General features: G+C 36.7%; 1 protein-coding gene across 7 annotated transcripts in view; it reads right to left on the reverse strand.

Annotated features, from left to right (window-relative positions):
- LOC131428131 (protein PALS2) overlaps window positions 1-21,476 on the reverse strand; it is a 109,620-nt gene that overhangs the window by 60,064 nt on the left and 28,080 nt on the right. For 4 of the 7 annotated variants that reach the window (XM_058591816.1, XM_058591818.1, XM_058591817.1 and 1 more), the window contains exon 2: window positions 2,679-2,800. In XM_058591816.1, coding sequence (XP_058447799.1) covers window positions 2,679-2,800 — 122 coding nt within the window. Of the gene's footprint in view, window positions 1-2,678; window positions 2,801-19,112; window positions 19,422-19,787; window positions 20,057-21,476 lie in introns of those variants that run through there. The other 3 variants (XM_058591821.1, XM_058591820.1, XM_058591819.1) reach the window with 3 other exon arrangements.

Raw genomic sequence — 21,476 nt, forward strand, 5'->3', positions numbered from 1 at the left:
CAACGTAATCTCCATCAAGAGCAACGCAATCATTCCAGCGCCTCTCTAACAATTCAATACCACTTTTGTAGAACGATTTATCTTTCGCCTGAAAATAGGCCTCAGTTCCAGCGATAACCTTTACATTCGTGCGAAATTTCTTACCGGTGAGTATTTTTTCAGGTCTGCGAACAGCTAGTAGTCGCTGGGAGCCAAATTTGGCGAATACGGTGGATGTGGGAACAATTCGATGTTCAATTCATATAGTTTTGATTGACTTGTGACACGGTGCGTTGTCTTGATGAAAAAAAAATTTTATTTTTTTGGCGTATACGGTCGTTTCTTTGTAGTTTCAGTCATCAAACGCTGGAAAAACGCTATATAATATTCACTGTTAGTGGTATTTCCTTGCTCGAAAAAGATGATAAATATTACACCACGCACATCCCAAAATACAGAGGCCATAATCTACTTTGGACGAGATCCACCAGTTGCTGTCCACTCAGATGACAATCGTTTTGATTCCGGAGTGAAACGATGAATCCATATTTCATCCATTGTCACATAACGACGCAAAAATTCCGATTTGTTACGTTTAAACATGGCCAAACACTATTCATAATCATCAACTCGTTCTCGTTTTTTGTCAACAGTGAGCAAACGCGGTACCCACTTGAACAGAGCTTTCTCGTAGTCAAATGCTCATGCAATATAAAGCCAACACTTTTTTTTTATATCTTTGCGATGTCAGCTAACTCACGCAACTTCACTTTTCGATCATTCAAAACGATTTTGTGGTTTATTTTATGTTTTCTGGTGTTACCGTCTCATTTGGACGTCCACTGCGTTCTGCATCATCGGTGTCTCTACGACCACGTTTGAAGTCAGCAAACCAACGTTCTATTGTTGTTTTTAATGGAGCGGAGTCTTCATAACACTTTTCAAGCCATTGCTTCGCTTGAACGATATTTTTTCCAATCAAAAAGCAGTGTAAAATTAAAACACGAACTCACAAACTAATGAATAGAATATCATGAAATTTTCACAACTGTCTTTTAAAGGTTAGTATTAGCTGAAAAAAAGGTGACTGCAAAAAAAAACTAGCGCCAGCTATGTGTTAGGCCCGGGACTCTTCAGTCCATGTGTTATATTCTGTAATACTATAGACTGTGCTAAAAATTACAATTTTATGCTCCATTCAAACGAACTTGGCGTGTGGAACTGTTTTGATTGTCACGTTAACTCATCGTACCCAATAAGAACAAACCAATCCACGAGATGTATGTTGCCGTTTGTTCAACGATGTTTATGACAATTTTGATTCAAATGTATTTAGATTAAGAATTAGTACATCAACGATGTAATTGCTAGAAAAATATACTATAGAGCAAGGCACAAATCATTGCTCTTTCGGTAAATTGAGTTTGAAAACCACTCATTAGTAGCTAGACACCTTATTATCAGTTATACTTATGTATTATCATTTCAGTTTTTCGATATGTTCCTTTCAAAATCTTCAAAACGTAATTATAAACTCCACCTTAAGTTAGGAATTGAAGACTTAGCAATTGAAATTTTACCATGTAGTAAATGAGTTAATTGGCCTTCCAATATAATAATGCAAGAGAAATTCACCACATCCTCATTGTGACACGAATTGAGCCAATTCCGAACGTGCTTCTCACTCTCGTTGAAAATTGCAGTTCCGTTGAAATATCTACTTTCATAAACGCGATCTGACATCCAGCAAAAAAAAATGTGCCTCCTTAATCGGAGTTAACCAAGTTCAAAAGGTCTAATTGCTGCTCATAAGGTCCACACTCGCAGATCTTCGTCGTATGTGACGCTGTTTGTCTCGTCGGCCACTTGCTGTTGCTTGGTAAATGCCGACCCGTCAAACCTTTCCACAGACTAAATCAATTTAAAACAATCTGATTTAATTAGTGGCTATGGTATGATCGGGTGACAGAAACGATGTTTGGCGCTTGAAGAAGAAATTATAGACTTGCACACGGTTCAGCGATTCATCACACACATTGTCAGTACATAACACTGCGAAAACAAAATTTGACCAAGATATGTCCGAGCACGAGACCGTTTGGCAGATTGACGTCGCAGGAGAAATATCCTACATTACCAAGGCCTAACGAGGGAAGTTATAGTAATACGCCCTATCATCGAGCCAAAGTAACAAAGTGCCTGGCGTGAAACGTATCATGCCATAAATATTTCGTCTAAATGTGTCACTAGTCCAATTAAGTCGAACAGTTTATGAGTGTGTCCGTTTCTGGTTCCCGGATGGTGAGAGTAAAGATCCAATTAGCACCAGAAAACAAACAGCTTCCCGCCGTTTTTGCGGTGAAGCGAGGGTGTTTCCTAAACACGTGTCATCGATTCAATGGGACTATTTTCAACTGAACACTGTCTAGTTAGACGCAAGTCGCAGGAGTACATTATACGTAAATAAAGTTGAGTATCGTTTCCGCCTTACAATAATAGAACGTACTGTTAGTTGTTGCGAAGCTTTAAACTGCCAAATGAAACTAACTTTAAGCAACGAAAGAAACATAAGTAATTAACTCTGGTACTCAACTCACACAACGAAAATAACTCAATTGAAATGGCTGACTAACGAGATGGAAAATTTTGAAATTCAAATAATTATGCTCATTCCCTGTATGCACCTCACTTATACATACCTTAATCACTTGTGTAACCGCAGGATTCTCTAAGATTCCCTGCAGAAAAACCAAGTCAGTTTCGTTGGCTTCCGTTTTACCATCGAGCTCTTCAAGATTATCTCGAACATGTTGAAAAGCAGCTGAAATGAGGAAATGAATAAATCAGACATAAGTTGAAATTGTATGCACACATTTGTAATACTAAATTAATTGACATGTTTTATTTGTATTATTTTTAAATTCCCTTACATGGTTAAGGAGCCAATCTTTTTGGTCTAATTCAAGTAAATCATTGGATACAAAAATCGGGTAAGTGTAACTTAGTTTGAAAAAACCGTGAAGTATTATTTGAATTTAAAAACACTAGATAGAAATATTAATGTCAAAAACCGTTCAAAAACAACTTTTAAAAGACTGAATGAAAAAACTGCATAAAAGCGGTTCTCCAAAAACGAATGTATGCTAAATTAATGTAAGAATCGGAAAAAATCTTTTTTTTAAGAACCGGCTCATTCGTTTTTTGCATTCAAATGGTATATTCAAAATACACCATAACAGCCGGATACCGAGCGATAACAGAAATCAATCCGTTTACTATAGACTCTCTGCTGTATTGCTGATTGTACACCACACAGAATCGCGATGTATTTTTGCTTGGAATGCAGTACAGTCCCTACCTAGTAAGTGAAATTACATAAATCTTATTTCACGGCAGTAGATTGCAGCACCATCCAGACGCTCTAAAAAAGAACCTTCCGTATACCAAAATATCTAGTTGCCGTTTAAAGACTGTCCCAGAAAGTAGGGACGCAACCAAAAATCGCTGCCATTTCGCAATGGTTCCGAATCTGTCAATTTTTATGGCTGCGTCCTGTTGTTTACACTCTTCTCTAACCACTTATTCGTTTTCATTAGTTTTTTTCGAAATGCGTGGACTTACAGCAGAACAACGTCGAAACATTGTGCAAATGGTGCACAGAACGGGGACTGTCTCTGAGAAAGATAGCAAAAGGATTTGGAAGGAGTAAGTGAAAAAGCCGTGCGAAATACAATCAGGAAGTTCGATGAGGATGACACCTTTGAGGATAAACCGAAAACGGGTCGAAAAAAGGTCCTGCTAACCCCCAGTTGTATAAACGTACACTGATGCCGTTCGAGCAAAAGAAGGAGGTTTCAGTGGACACTTCGAAGTCAAATGTTCTTCGTGCTGAACGTACCAAAACGTAGTCCGAAACAAGAAGCATCGATCAGGCCGAGGGTTAAAAAGCTGTACAATACGATTCTTGCTGGAAATTTGAACTTCATAATCATGGATGACGAAACCTACGTGAAACTCGATTACAAATCCTTGCCGAGACCACAATATTATACGGTGCGAGAAAGGCAAACAGTCCGAGACATCGATTGAAGTCGAAAAATTTAGTAAGATAGCTATGGTCTGGCAAGCAATTTGTAGCTGCGGTAAGATTTCAAAACCCTTCATCACCACTGCTTCAATGAACGGCGAAATATACATCAAGGAATGTTTACAAAAGCGACTTCTACCCATGATTCGAAGCCACAAGGATTCTGTTGTCTTCTGGCCAGATCTTGCTTCTTGCCATTACTCGAAATCAACGGTAGAATGGTATACTACCAAAAATGTCACTTTCGCCCCAAAAGACATGAATCGACCAATGGAGGAATTTTGGGCATTAACGAAGGCACATCTTAGGAAACATGTCTCGGCAGCCAAAACCATTCAACAGTTCGAAAACTATTGGAAAAAAGTGTCAAAACTTGTTGCCAAGAAGTCTGTACGGAATTTAATGAGGAACGTTCGCAAGAAGCTGCGCCAGCTAGTCTTAAATGACCAAGTAGCAAATGTTGAGAATAATATTCTGTTGTTGTAGTCTAATATTATCAGTATATGGAATAAAATTTGAATATCTAACACTTGTGAATTATTTACAGCGAAATCAAAGTGCGTCCATACTTTCTGGGACAGTCTTTAATACAAACTGGCAACCGAGTTCGTACACGGCTTGGTGATAGAAACAAAATACAAAACAGAATAGTGAACAACAATACTATTGTGCAATGAGCAAACAAAAGGCATTGGCTCTGCCTGCTGCACATTCAAGGTCATTTATTATAGACTTCATATTCGATCTTCGTTAATATAGGGGGGGGGGGGGTGAAGGTCTATCTGATGAAAAATTACACTTTTTATGCGGATTTTTTTAAGACCTATCGTTGCAAAAAGTAAATTCAATTGTTTTGCATAATAAAAAGCATAATTTGAACAACATTTAGTAGAGTTTTCAAGGAAAAACATGCTACTTCAAATCAATACTCATGTAGCGCATATCCAGCCGGAAGTTTTTGGCAGCTAGTTTGTAAAAAACCTGTTTTAATCCACCTAGTGGTGTAATGATGCCTTTCTCATATCAATCATACTGTCATATATAATACTGTGGTATTCTTCAAAATTATTTTTCTTCGATTCTTAAAAGAATAATCGAAATAGATTTGTTTGACCGTCTACTGATAAAAACTATCAATTGGAAAAGATTTGAGGTCGATTTAGAAAACTTTTTACGGTTTTTCGCTCTTTTCAGTGATGGTATAAAATTTTTAACACACTTTACCCTATATTTCCGGATCCGGAAGTCGGATCCGGATGAAATTCAGAAATTACGTATGGGACCACAGGACCTTTCATTTAAATCTAAGTTTGTGAAAATCGGTCGCGCCATCTATGAGAAAAGTTAGAACAAATATTTTCATTTTTTTGCGCATTTTACCCCATAAAGTTAGTGCAAAAAACGTTACATACACACATACGCACATACACACACATACACACACACATGCACACACACAAACAAACACACACAGACATTTTGCGTACTCGACGAACTGAGTCGAATGGTATATGACACTCGGCCCTCCGGGCCTCGGTTCAAACGTCGGTTTTCACAGTGATTGCATAACCTTTCTATATGAAAAAGGCAAAAAAAAATTTTTTCTTCGATTCTTAAAAGAATAACCGAAATCGGTTTGTTTGACCGTCTACTGATAAAAACCATCAAATTGGAAAAGATTTGAGGTCGATTTAGAAATTTTTTTAAGGTTTTTCCCCATTTTCAGTGATGGTGTACAATTTTTAACACACTTTACCCTATATTTCCGGATCCGGAAGTCGGATCCGCATGAAATTCAGGAATAACGCATGGGACAACAGGACCTTTCATTTGAATCTAAGTCTGTGAAAATCGGTCGCGCCATCTATGAGAAAAGTTAAAACACATATTTTCTTTTTTTTGCACATTTTTCCCCATAACTCTTGAACCGGAAGTCGGATCCAAATAATATTCAGGAATTTTGTATGGGACCTCAAGACCTTTCATTTGAATCTAAGTTTGTGAAAATCGGTCGCACCATCTATGAGAAAACTTAGAACACATATTTTCATTTTTTTTGCTCATTTTACCCCATAACTCCGGAACCGGAAGTCGGATCCGAATGATATGCAGGAATTTTGTATGGGACCACGAGACTTTTCATTTGAATCTAAGTTTGTGAGAATCGGTTTAGCCATCTCCGAGAAAAGTTAGTGCAAAAAACGTTACATACACACATACGCACATACACACACACACATACACACAGACATTTTGCGTACTCGACGAACTGAGTGGTCCCATACGTAATTCCTGAATTTCATCTGGATCCGACTTCCGGATCCGGAAATATAGGGTAAAGTGTGTTAAAAATTTTATACCATCACTGAGAAGAGCGAAAAACCTTAAAAAAAATTCTAAATCGACCTCAAATCTTTTCCAATTGATAGGTTTTATCAGTAGACGGTCAAACAAATCTATTTCGGTTATTCTTTTAAGAATCGAAGAAAAATGATTTTGAAGAATACCAAAGTATTATATATGATAGTATGATTGATATGAGAAAGGCATCATTACACCACTAGGTGGATTAAAACAGGTTTTCTATTTTTTTTTTATTTTTGGTGATTGTTCAAAGTCAAAACTACAATTTTTCACATAAATATCCGTCATTTTGTAGCTTCCCAAAATAACACCGGCTCATCAGTGCTCAAAGCAGTTCAAATTGAACTGCCATCTTCGCCTAACAGTTCAATTTAAACCGCCAAGCAGACGCAAAGTTTTCACTATTTATGTAACGACTTTTTGGATATTGCACCGAGATGCAATATCCTTTCTGGTGGCTAGAACGAAAACGAAAATTGTTTTATCGTTGTAGGTCCGTAGGTTCTAAAACTTTCAAAGAGTCATATTTTTTCTTTTGTATTTTGTTATAATAAAATATTTCAAGAATTTTTTGTCAAGTTTTTAAGTCCATCGAAGTAGAAATCTCAGGCCTGAGCGCCGAACTCTTGCTTCTTCGTAGAATGGGATAAGCATAGATAAAGGCCCATAACTTCCAGAGTTTCGTTCCAATAGGCTTGAAAATTTCACAGAATATTCTTGAAATGTTTTACATGAAGTAAATGTAAAGAAAAAAGCAAATGATTTTTCGAAAGTGTTTGACCCTACCCGATCCTTAAGCAAATTGAAACCTTAAGCAAATTGAAGAAAATAAAATTTTCGTCGACATAAACATGGTATAGGAGTTGAACAAATAGAGCGAATTTCTCTCGATGACCTGTCTGAGCATCATAGTTTTGCACGCTGCTGTGGGCAGTCACGTACCCAGAGGGGGGGCCCGAGGGGCCCTGGCCCCTCCCGAAATCAAAAACATATAATTATTTAGAATGTCTCAGACATGTATTACAGAAATAACAAGACAGTAAACGTGATGAAATGTGCAATCTTCAGTAACATTATTTTTCAATCTTTGGGCCCCTCCCGAAATGAAATCCTGGGTACGGGCCTGGCTGTAAGGTTTCTCTCTGAAGCTTATTCTCGTTTTGCGATCCGATTCTATACGGGCAGTGGACAATTGCGATAGAATCATTTTATTATTGCCGCTTATTCCAACTATGTGGACTTCGATTATACATCCACTATATTTCGATTATTCCGGTGCTGTAAGTACATATAATAGTGAACCCACTTCGTTTTCTATTGGGAGTCACTAACCAGAGAACTGTTTCATTCTCTATGTTATACTAGTTAATGCACAAACAATCCCTTGGTTTCTTTCAAAAATCGAAGAAAAACATTTTGAATAGAATACCGCAGTATTATATATGAGAAAGGCATCATTGCACAACTAGATGGATTAAAACGGGTTTTTTTTCTAATGTATCTGTTAGTCAATAAACAATAGGTATATCCGTCATGCCATCCTAACTTTGAAATGCAGCATGTTTACGATTTCAATGCGTTGATGAGCAAATAAATCAAATGATAGCTGTTAAAATGTACAATATATCGATTCATTTTTTCCTAATAGAATTCTAAATGCTTGTAGAGTAATTAGAAAAATAATCAGAAAGTAAGAGTTCTTCATGATTCTAGCAGATCAATCAATAACATTCAGGGTTTTAAGTTAAGCAATGATTAATTCAATTAGTTATATATTCTATCAGCTTAGAACTAATCGGCTAGAATACAGATCTCATATCGAAAGCAATGTAAACCCTGAAATTGTTTTACGAAATATCGATACAGCAACACATCTTCATCTACATCAATATTAACGTTCTTGTGATCCTACTATGGAATAGTTAAGGACCTGTAAAATAAAATTAAACATAGATTCACTGAACAAATCAATCCGTATTCATAATCTTTCTATGATTCTATATTGGTCCTCAGAAACCAGTTACAGCTCTCAAAAACCTGTTTTAATCCACCTAGTGGTGTAATGATGCTTTTCTCATATCAATCATACTATCATATATAATACTGTGGTATTCTTCAAAATAATTTTCTTCGATTCCTAAAACCAATAACCGAAATCGGTTTGTTTGACCGTCTGCTGATAAAAAACTATTAACTGGAGAAGATTTGAGGTCGATTTAGAAAACTTTTTACGGTTTTTCGTCCTTTTCAGTGATGGTATACAATTTTTGACACACTTCACCCTATATTACCGGATCTGGAAGTCGGATCCAGATGAAATTCAGGAATTACGTATGGGACCACAGGACCTTTCATTTGAACCTAAGTTTATGCAAATCGGTCGCGCCATCTATGAGAAAAGCTAGAAAATATACATAACACAAGTATTGTCTCAAGATGACATTACTGAGATAAATTATGATGAAACAAGGACAATCATTAGCAAACTTAAAAACATGAAGGCTCCTAAAAATGTTGAAAAAAATGTTTATTAAAAATTTTCCTGCTCGTTCGGGAAGCAATTCAGATTTACAATGCTGATAGTTAACCTAGAGAGTTGGTTAAACAATTTTGCATCATTTTGATCAAATAAATAGAAAACGGGAAGTCGGAAATTTTTTATACAAAACATTTGTGCCAAACACTGTCGAATGCTTTGTCTATGTCTAGAAGAGCAACTCCAGTGGATACTAGAAAGTAAACTAATTGGTAGATAACTTGATGCTTCTGCTAGGTTTTTAGTGGGTTTGAGAATAGGAATTACTTTAGCGTTTTTCCATTTCCTTCCTTGAGAGCAGGAATTGATTTCTGACAGTTTTTAAGAACATTAGAAAGATTCCAGAAAGGCTTAGAATATGCTATAATTTGTTCAATTTCTTCTGAGAAATTTTCGTTTCGCAAAGAAGTAAACCTATGTTTATTTTCCTTTTGTAAATCTTTGATTATTGTTTTCATTATAGAATCACGAGATTGTTGGTACTGTCGTCGACGAACATTCTTCAACCGAATGAGCAGTGGAAGACTGTCAGCGATGATAGGAGAATTTTATTTAGTTTGAGCTTTGGGAACTTAAAGTTTCCTAGCTTCGATTATGTAATGATTCAAATTATCTATTGCTGTGTCGATGTCTGCAGAATTTTCTAAAAAGATTTTATGATGCACATGATTTTTCAATGTCAGATCTGTAAAATATATAAGATAAAGCAGGTCTGTTGAGTTCTGATGATCCTGAGCCATGTGCATTGAACGAGTGAGTGAAAAAAATTAAATGTGAAAGCTACTGTTTAATATTGTTATGAGAGAGGTCATTAGAAGAGCAAGATTTATACGAATGATACGATCTGTAGAAATTCTTTCTAATGACATTGCTATTGTTAAATGTAACTTTGACATGATGATGGAAACACACATCAGACGGTCATTGTTAATCGAATTGCTTTTCCATCTTGTCCCGTTAATCTCTCTTTATTAATACCTTTGTATATTTTCATCGTTGAAAAATTTGCACACATTTTATACAACCTAAACAATCGGAAAATCAACACTATTTGTCCGCTAGGAAGTGAACGTCTATTTCATCCTACTACACAAACATTCCAGGGAACAATATTACTCCCCATATACATCAAAGTACGACGAGGGTGTTTACATCGAATCTATGTGAAATATCATTTCACACTTCGTCTCAAGCAAGAGAAAACGGTGCTTATAGGGCTACGGTTCAGAGGATCGGCCACGCGAATGAGAACGTTATTTGGAAATGAGTGTTTGTTTATAATAAAATAAAAAGTAATCATTATCCGAACGTACGAAGCAGTTAACGTTTATAGCAGCTCATCGTGGCAACGGAATTGCTACACCGTTCCGGTAAACTATGGGACTTTTCTTTGAACCACTGTAAACACACGTTGGATCGTTTATTTTGCCTTACTTCCGGAAAATCCATACGTCCGCCTTGAGGTACGCGATGAAGTTCTTCATAAGCTTTATTATTATAACTCGGCGCTAATGAAAAATTATGACAGCACTCGGTGCGATGAAGCAAGTGAAGATGGAAGAAGATCAATGGCTATAGCTCGGAAGACTCTTAACACCAGCTCGTGCTAGAGATTTATTGTGGTTGGATGCATTAATTAGGACGATACAAAATCAAATAGACGGACGTAGAAAAAAAACTTTTCGATTAGTTCAAACGAAAATGCTCTCACATACTGGTAGTATAAAGTTTACATTATCTATTATAAATCGATGTAATAAGTTCATCCGAAGCTACTAACACTAAAAGACAACAACGACATGCCATGCGTTGATTCCGCACATGCTTGTACTTGCAGCACCCTAATACCGATGGGTGGGCTGGAAAAGATTACTGTCATCATAAACATGATTGATATATTCTACTGATGCTGCTGCTGTTGCTACCGTACTACAGTCGGATTCAACTGGGCTGCAGGGAAAAGTTTTCGGTTGTGATAATTCAAAAACATTAATATAGTGAGGAGTATTATTTTACGTTATTGTCTTGTCAAAATTGCATACGAAGTTGTTAGGTCACCGCCGAAAATGGAAACCTCTAGCGATGAAATTATGGCTATTATCTGAACTTGTTTTGTTGTCCCTTGATTCGCTATTACGAAGTTCAAGCGTTAATCTACAATTGTATAAAGTAGGAAAACATGTTTCTCGGCTTTGTTATGTAAGGTCGTGTTGATTATTTCTAGCGCTGATAGCTTCCGCATTATCTATTATTAAGTTTCGTATACTTGAGCTTTTGGAAACATCACTAACTTAAACGAATCGGGAGCAGTTCAAGAAGGATACCACGACAAATAAATAGATATATTTGGATTATTTACCTCAGAAAATAATTCCATTGGTTCATCAGCTGTAAAATGCAAGGGCAACTATAGCTATACTCGAGTAAATTGAAACATAATCTAATGCACTATTTGCACAAGCGAAACACTTGTTGAATATCAGCTGTCGCATACTTTTTTCTCTTCTTTTTTAGTAATATCATTTTGATAAAATTGTGCAATTTTGTTTTCATCAAAACTGTCTGTAATATTCCATGAAACATTCATAGATCAGAATTTTTAATCTCATACTTAAATAACTTTACATATAAAACAATATACGTCTAATGAGTAAGAGTTACTGTTTTGGTGAAAAAAAAATCTTTCTATTCTTATTATTACTGTTTTACGTAGGAAAACAATGACTTATTTTTAAATAGAAACGTCCTTTCAAAGAGGACTCAAAATAAACAAAAACATATAACAATGTTTGTTAAAGAATCAACACCTGAGGCTCTACAATGCACACCATTTACCTCAGCAACAATAGCAGGTACCACTTTAAGTAATCATATCTCAGGAATGACTATATTTTTACATAAAATTAATAGCGCAGCAGTGTCTGATTAAGAATAATAACTACATGAAGTTTCAGGATCAGACAATCCATATTTTTCATATTTTTTCCACGCTCGAAATTGAAAAGCGGAAAGTGGCTTAACGAATTCTTCAGAACTTGGACACACCTTATGATAAAAAAAGAACCGGAATTTTTATTTTAAAATTCCCGCGCTTGTCCAATCAATAAACTTTTATTCTCCCAACGTTGGCAACACTTTTATACACATTCTGTCAAATTTTGACGCATATCGTACAATTAGTGTTTGTTTGGCGTCTATACAAAGAAGTTGGAAAATTTTCATGTGGCGATTTTTATAATGGATGAAAATTTAGAACAACGGCTCGCGTTCGAAGCGCCATTCGATCGATTGTTGTGCGGTTTCGACGTCATATTCATAGATCCACACCTCATCACCAGTTATGATGCATTCGATGAATGTGGGGTCACTATCTGCGTTGGAAATCATCTCTTTGGCCACATCAACACGACGCTGTTTTTGAATGAAATTCAGCTTTTTTGGAACCAACCGAGAAGCGACGCGTTTCAAACCCAAAACATCAGTTAAAATGTGTTCGGCTGATCCATAAGAGATACCCAACAACACAGCAATCTCTCTAATCGGTACAGAACGATTTTGAAACACGATTTGCTTCGCCGATTCAATGTTTTCTTCAGTAACAGATGTGGTTGGGCGGCCAGGGATCTCATCATGATCCAAGCTTGTACGACCACCTTTGAAGCGTTTATACCACTCGTATGCCTGTGTTTTTCCTAGGCACGATCCCCAAAGGCCTTTTCTATCATTTTCAACGTTTCGGAACACTTAAATCCATTTTCAACACGAAATTTGATTTGCACGCACGTTGTTCTAAATTTTCATCCATTATAAAAATCGCCACACGAAAATTTTTCAACTTCTTTGTATAGACGCCAAACAAAAAGTAATCGTATAATATGCGTCAAAATTTGACAAAATGTGTATAAAAGTGTTGCCAACGTTGAGAGAATAAAAGTTTACCAATTGGACAAGCGCGGGAATTTTAAAATGAAAATTCCGGTTCTTTTTTTTATCATAAGGTAAGTTGATATAAGATATAAATAGCTTTCTCCGTTCCAAGAAGTGTAGCTATTGAAGATATTTCTGGAGGGTTTGTTCTAGACAAACGTCTGAGAGCACTCTTTGGAATACGGTCAAATGAATAAATCATAACTTAGGTAGTGCGAGCAAGGAATACTTGAATCGATGAATACTAGGCTTTGTTTGGAACGTTTGCTGAAATGCTTCGCATAGCGTTATCCGCGTGTCTCCTCCAAATTATGATCCAATTGGTAGCCCCTTTCAAAGATGGAATACTGAATGGCACTTTTGTCTTGTAACAATAATGTTCCAGGGTTGGACATAATTGAATTCAACGTAATGAAGAAACAGTCTGATTTCGCAAAAAGACACTTGTTAAAATTGTTTAACCATTTTCTTCAGCAAAAGATTGTTCCACCTGACAGTAATCGCTTTTCAAAAGCTAGGAAAATCAGCTTCCACTCACAACTCATATACATCCATATTTCTATGATAATTTTGGGCTGCATTCGGATATGCAAAATATACTCGTGTACGTCATGACACTTGGGTCGAGATGAACGGTTTGTTGTCAGTTTTTCGATGAACGGTTTTTTCTCAGTTTTCCGTAAAAATGAAAAGAAGATTGATTACCTTGCACTGCTTTCAACTGACTTCCAAATGGCTCTTGAAAAAAACAAACTGGAACCTTTCTAATTCAGCGTTCATCATTGTTGCTGGTAGACTAGCCCCCCCAACTGTAAACAATTATTTGCAAAATCTTATATACGTAGTAGTGCGAACGTTCGTTGGGAATCCCGGAAATATCTGGCAGCATTTACATATATTTGCTCTTGAATTGATGGTACTACTAGCTTTGATATATTCAACAATTTCTTCAATGGTTTAAGCACAGTAGCTTTGAACCATCATTTCATTCTCAGAGAACAGACAATTCTGCCATGTGCCATGCTTTTGAGAGCAAAATTTATAAACGACCAAAGGACTCTTGCCAATTGGTAAGTATCTAAGGATGATCATTCCCATCCTTAGATACTTACCAATCGATGGTTGCACTCAATTATTTCTAAAGTAATGAAAAACTCAGGGTACATATTCGTTAAAAGGTGATACAACTCATGCTCCCAAATCCCTATCTCATACCTCCCCGTGCACCTACGATGACATTTGGTCAATAGAACGACGTCGGCAAGTTGCGTTAGTAGCAGAATGAGAGGTTGCGAATTGGTTTGTATGTAATAACTCATTTGAAATGCAAAAATTATTTAATAGATAAAGTATTTCGGGTTGACGTCCTATTGCTGAAGTGTATTTTAACCCTTTAATGTGGTTTTAAAGTGGTTTTAATTTATCCAGACATTTGTTTTCATAAAACCGGCTATAATATTCCTTGCATTACTCATTGATCATTTTTTGTTTGATCCATAAATAACTCGTCGCATGAAGCAAAATACGTGTTATGAGTGAGAGAAGCTGTTTGTGTATAAATAATATTTCAGTTGTTATTAATAGTATTTTAAGTACACTACCGGTCAAAAGTTTGGGTCTACTCGCTTTATTTTTTAGTTCTAACAAATTTCGTCGACTACTCAGTGGATTTTGTCAAGTAAGTGAGTCTTGCTACTGATCAAAGTGGAGTGGCTAGCCTTGCAAGACGCGTAGATCGAAAGTAAACGTGTTCGGACTTATTGTATTTTATCGATGCGTCTAGTACACGCTACATCCTTTTCTTTGCAAAAAGGTGAATAGAACATATTTCACATTTAAAATCATAAGGGTCATATTATTTTTTTTAAGAAAAACGTAGTAATCCGAAAAATATCATCTCATTATAAAAATGGAAGTAAAACTATATATTTCATGTTTCATTAGTAGAGAAATCGGTCGAAAAGCAGAGCTAAGTGTAGAGACACGAGCAGTCATTGTGGCACTACATGAAGAAGGTTATTCAACATGTAAAATTGTTTTCAAATTGCAATTTTTCTAAAAATACAGTAAGGAGAAAGTTACAACGAAAGAGCCAAAACAGAAAAAAGCATGGAATTTTCAACGTTTTATCAATTTGTAAAGTGGACCCAAACTTTTGACCGGTAGTGTAGGACCGACTATTGAAAAATAGTTCCGAAGACTGCTGGTTTAAATACGATTGGTACGAAAAAGGACATTGAATACAAAGTTGAGTATTGCTAAGATCGGAAAATGTTACTTGTTTATACAGAACTGAGGAATATAAACTAAATACGCATGGATTGTTTGCCATTTGCACTAGATTGAAGGTCTGTAATGTTTGAATCCATTTGGTGCAAACATTGAATCGAGGGGGGGGTTCATCTATTATTAATCGCTGCCACATAGTGAGGTTTGGGATAGGTTAAACACACACACAGTATGAATAGGTTAAACACACTAGGATAGCTTAAACACACACAGTGATGTCCAGACTCATATTGTGATTCAGGCGAAGGTTATCACGATGATGATTTCATTTGGGCATGCGTTGAGTATCGTCGAGGTCTCAACTGAGCGATTCCCAGAAAATAACATCAGAAAAGGATCGATACTCTCCGGTTTGGATAAACCTTCGCACACGCCTTCACTATAGCAAACCAATAATATTGCTCGAATAGAGAAGCCGATTCAACTCAAGACAAATATTTTAGAAACGCGAATAAAATTTTGCATGTACTTTCTTGAAATCCAGATACTCGGAAGCTGTTACTGGCACACAAATGGTGTCCAAGACGAAGCTGTAAGAAATTATGTTCAACATTCTAAGAAAATAGTACAATGAAAAAAAAATTAACGCTCTTTCAAGAATTAGAACCGAATAAGATTATTTTCATGAAAAAAATTAAAGTTGTACAAAGGCATTCAAATTGTTTAAGCTATAACTTTTTGCCTTTCTCAATGGAAAGGTATTAGAATTTCTAGAGAACATCGACTTTCGAACGGAGCCTTGGAGACCTATAGTGTTATATACCATTCGGCCCAGTTCGAAGAAATCGGAAAATGTCTGTGTGTGTATGTATTTGCGTGCACTTTTCGAAGATATTTACACCTTTCAATTTTCTCTGCGATGGCTGAACCGATTTTAACAAACTTAAGCTCGTTTGAAAGGGAATCAAATGGCTGTGACTTCTGGTTCTGAAGATATGATGGTATAAGACACGTAACCGACAAAACACGTTGTTTATTACAGCTTAATAATCTCAGAAATAGTTCAACCGAGCTCAACAAACTTAGGCTCGTTTGAAATTCACTGTTGGGCCATTGATCGAGTTCGGAGGTCAAATGGCTTTGAATTCTAGTTCCGAAGATGTAATGGTATAAGTGACATAAGCGACAAAACACTTTGATTTTTACAGCTTAATTTTCTCAGAGAAGGCAGAACCGGTTTTAACAAGCCTAGGCTCGTTTGAAAGCTTCTATTGAATTGTGGATGAAGTTTTGAAACCAACATTATAAGTGACGTAACCGACTAAACGCACTCTGTTCATCGGCTGAATTTTCTAGAAGATGACTCATCGAATTTCGATAAACTTATTTGAAAGCTAAAAATGTTAGTCAAATTTGGAAGGGTAATGACGAATATTTCCGGTTCGAGAGATGTAAACCTACTATTAATTTATTTGATAATACATATAACCAAGCATAGAATCTTACGAATGTTGTAATGAGACTATTTAAGGGAGGATAGGGTCTAAATGGTGGAAAAAATAATCATTTTTTGCAATTTTTTTAGAACTATCATTCAACAAAATAAATCCAAATGTTTTGCATGTTACAAAGCATCATTCTAACAACATTTTGACATTTTTTCGTGAAAAAATATTGAGAAATAAGTCGGTGAAGAGGTGTTTTTGAGGACACTTCTTAATAATCATGATTTGCGGTGTCCACTGCATCTCAGCGCAGACTAATCAGAAGTGAACAAATTAAAGCAGTAAAGTTAGAGTAGAAGTTTTTCTAGACCCCAACGTTTTTGTTTGTTTTTATTTTAATTTTTTTAATTTTTGGTGGTTGTTCAAAGCGAAAACTACGATTTTTCACGAAAAAATCCGCCATTTTGTAGCTGTAAAATCCTCCCAAAGTAACAAACAACGAAAAGTAAATCGTTGATTAAATGCCAAGAGAAAAGCATTATCGCACCAATAGAAGGGGTTTTGTTTTTGAAAAAATACTAATAAAAGTTAAGTCAAAGTTTATTTCAATATTACAAATAAAATTAGGGACGTGTTTTTTTTTCAAGGATTTCGAACACACACTAAAAGCATTAAGGGGACATTTTGGCGGTGTATTTGACAACATTTCGAGCGTAACAGCAGCAATTACCCCTAAGGAGTATATTGAAAAGTAGTTAGCAACATTGATTATTGAATAAAAAAGCGAAAAAAACATATTTTGACATCAGTTTTCGATATATTGTAGAAAAATTACATTTTTATGCATTTCACTGATTATATTGAAGAAAATCCTAGTTTCTGTGAAACGCTCGCACTTTGGACTTGACATTCTTCATTAAATTCTGCACAGTTACTTTTGTGACTTTCCTGGTGGCAGCTGTCCAGTTTTTTTTTTTTTGAACTCCTGCATGTTTTGGGACACTGTACCTTCCTTCCGAAAGTGCCGCTTGACAATTGCCCAATACCTTTCAATTGGCCGATGATCCGGGCAGTTCGGTGGGCTGATGTCCTTTTCCACGAATTGTACATTATTTTTTGACAACCACTGTAGAACGGAGTTGGTGTAGTGGACTGAAGCCAAATCCGGCCAGAAGAGAGGAGTAGCCTTATGCATTCTGTGCACTGGCAGCATTCTCTTCTTCAAACATTCTTCTTCGTACACCTTGGCGTTAATTGTGCCCTTCGTAAATAAAATCGACGACCGCAAACCACAGATATAAATTGCTTGCCAGACCAACACCTTCTGCCCAAACTTTTCCATCGCCACCGTGGTGTCAGCGTCGTCCAGGTCCTGGTACACCGATTGCGGTCCGGGCAGCGCTCGAGAGTCTTCCTTGACGTAGGTTTCGTCGTCGATCAGGATGCATCCGTCTTTATTCTGTAGAATCCGGTTATACAGTTTTCGCGCTCTTGTTTTGGCCTGAACTTGCTGTACCAGGGACTTTTTCGGCATCTTCTGTTTCTTGTATGTTTTCAGGCAGTTCCGAACTTTTACCCGTTTTGCAATTTCGTTGTACGTGACACCACTTTCTGAGCACCAAGTGTGCAGAATTTTCTTTCGCGTTTCCGGATCAATTCGACTCACCATTGACACAATAAACCGTACCGAAACTAATCGATTGCGCAGCTGTTATTGACATGTAAACAAACATGTCACCGCAAAACATGCTGCAAAAAATTCAGCCATTTCAGAGTAATAACTGTTTGAATGTTGCTAACTACTTATCGATACACTGCTTATAATATTATCTATCAGTTCTTCAATAATCTTCGGTTTACTGACATTACATTTTTCGCCATAGTACGAATTGTCTTAGCGGAACGTCTCCTATATTTCACGTACGCACGTTTTTCACAGTTGAACTATTGTTTTCAATGACGTAAATCGATCCATGACGTGTTAAAATCTGACTAATTTCTCAAGATCGGTTGAAAAATGCCGGAGTTGTGCCAAATTTTATCCGAAGCTCGATCAGTTTTTGCCGATTTCTGGAATCGCTCAACTGTTGAATTCTTTGCGTGCGCAAGGAAGTCTTTCCCATTTTCCCATTTCGCAATAGACATGAAACATTTTTTCATTCCATAAAAACTACTTTCGAGTTTCAATTTCATTACTACTATTTTTTTAAGTTGAAGCCTGTGAAAAAGATTTTTAATTTAAGGAATTGTTGAGAGAACCTCAGTAGAACACGTGCATGATAAAAAAATCTTTTCTTATCATTTAACAGCAGCTTACTGCTTGAGTAAGTAGGTAAGTTAAATAATACATTTTCTTTTTATTATTGATATGTTACTCAAGATTGGCTAGATAAAATATACACATAAAAGGAAATTTTTGATTACTTATAAATTCATATTAGATTAATTATTGAGAAAAAATAAATATAAAAGAGTGTAACGTAGCTGCTTGGATATTGAAATAATCTGACACCAGTGTTTTCCGTAAAAAATATTTTAGACTTACCATTATCGATCTGCTTTGAGCTGTTGTACTGCATCGAATTCATGCTGGCCAAAAGTTGACGCCTTTCAGCAGCCTCTTTCTTTCCGAAACGAACCATAGTTTTTCGTAGAAGATTCGTTCATCCGAATTCAGTTGATCGTTAGAAGATCATTTTTCGCCACAATATGTTAGCACATGTGTAAAATGGAAGAAATGTTGCACTGGATCAAATTTCGTCGGATCGCGTCAATTTCCACTTGCACACACTCGATAAAACATTCAACAAATAAAGCTCAATTTACAACCAATAATCTCATGACACTGCTGTAACTGGTAACGAAAACAAACTAAAATCACTCAAATTCACATAAACCTTCCCATGTGTCTCACGAAACGAAAGAACTAAACATGAAATCACTTCGAAACCGAACACCCGAGTGTTTCGACTAAACGATTTCGGTTACCTTCATAATAAAACAAAACCCACACTCATCAATCGCACATCAAAAACAAAAAAACCAGATGAAACCGAAGAAAATTATGTCTAAAAATACATATCACAGAATCACAAACTTTCCGTCTGTCCAAAGAATGTGCCAGAAAACAATATCAAAAAATTAAGCGCCACATCTTGAATAAGTCACTTCCGCTTGTACCACGGTGGCGGCAAAACTATTAGCAAACCTGGCTTGTTACCGTTCGAGGTTCACGCGAGAAGTAAGTATCCGCCACGTCGAGTGTCTTCTCGAGAAAAAGTCAACCGAAACCGTGAGAATATGACGAAAAACCACCGTCCAACCAAAGCCGGCCGATTGTTTACCGTATCGCACAGTGCGTGTGCTCGGAGTTCCACTGCCAACCAACCGACCGACAGACCGGTCGAAACGAAAATGAAAAATCACGCCCAACGTCTACGATAGTAGACCCCATACCACCCGAACCGCCCCGAGGAAAGTCGGAACACTGACTGAGCGCGTTGATGATGCGTCACATTTTTCGCCACGGACGGTCTCGGGTGGAAAACCACGCTTTCCCGAGTGTACATCCGATGCTGGCTATCTTACGAAACGGAACGATCCTCTCGGTCGGGGTCCGCAGGGATGAGCGGGTGGCGCCAATGTGGCGACCGGGAACCACGTCACGGTTGTGTTGGTTTTATGGTTTGGCAGTTCCGCGAGTGTTCATGCTTTTCGACACGGCCGCGAAGGTGGACGATGCGAAATCGTCGGCTACGGACAGCACCCGTTAACACGTTAACTATATCAACCCACAACCAAAAGGTCGGACGGAAATTAAGACGTTAAATCGTTCGGCACTGGGACAACCAGAGCCGATGATTGAAAACCTGTCAGATTTGTGAAAAATTGCCTTTCTTCGTTTTATGGATGTAGAACGCATCAAATAAACATGTTAACGGAATAATAAACCATAAAGTGATTATTTTGGATATTTTAGAAGATCTTTGTGGAAGATGGATCGTAGACGACATGACGCTACAATGGACTATATTTAATCGAGCTCTATCCTTACGGTAGCTATCAAAATTAGTGAAAGAATTGCAGTTCATCCATCTCATAAATTATTGAAGGAAATAACTGTTGATCTGCTCTAGTACAATCTATAATAGCAAACCACTCAAATAACCACTTATCCATGCTAAATGATTCCGTTACGCTTCAGTATAAGCAGCTGCTCTGCATATGATGGATACTAGTTAGTTAGTCTAATTTTTCTTCATCACTTCCACTTACGAAAGTAATTAAATAGCTTTGGTTGATTCTGAAGAGGAGATATTATAAATAGAGTTCCAGATAAATGTATTCATTAAATGCTGCCAGATTTTCGTTGTTCCATTAGAGGAATCCACCCGGTTCACGTCAATCTGTTTTAGTACCTCCCATGTTCTTCGCAATCTCATTTATCTCATTTCAAACTCGTAAAAGGTAATCGGATGAACATTTTATGATTTTATAGTTATTTATGGGAAATATAAAAGTTTCAAAACGATCTCAATGCTGAATATTACTTATTGACTTACGTGTCTCATAAGATAGCTAAGGATTTTCAGACACCAGTAGACACGAATTACCACAGGTGAATGCAACGATTGTCAGTTCTATTCAGTATTGATTCAGGTTATAAGTGGTCGTTGACCAGAACAAAACATGTTCACAAATATACCACCTTAGTTCTACAAATTACACGTTGTATTAAACTTCACTTTCTGAAGGTAAACATTTGTTCCAATTACTAACGACAAAACATTATTGTATACAAATCTGAATATTTGCTTCTCTTGTCACAAACAAAATTTATCATACACATATGGCATCCTTCGGAAAGGTAGGGGAGAAGGTATAACAGTGTTACAGTAGAAGAAATCTT

This window comes from Malaya genurostris, chromosome 2 (assembly GCF_030247185.1).
Source record: "Malaya genurostris strain Urasoe2022 chromosome 2, Malgen_1.1, whole genome shotgun sequence".
Classification (NCBI taxonomy): domain Eukaryota; kingdom Metazoa; phylum Arthropoda; class Insecta; order Diptera; family Culicidae; genus Malaya; species Malaya genurostris.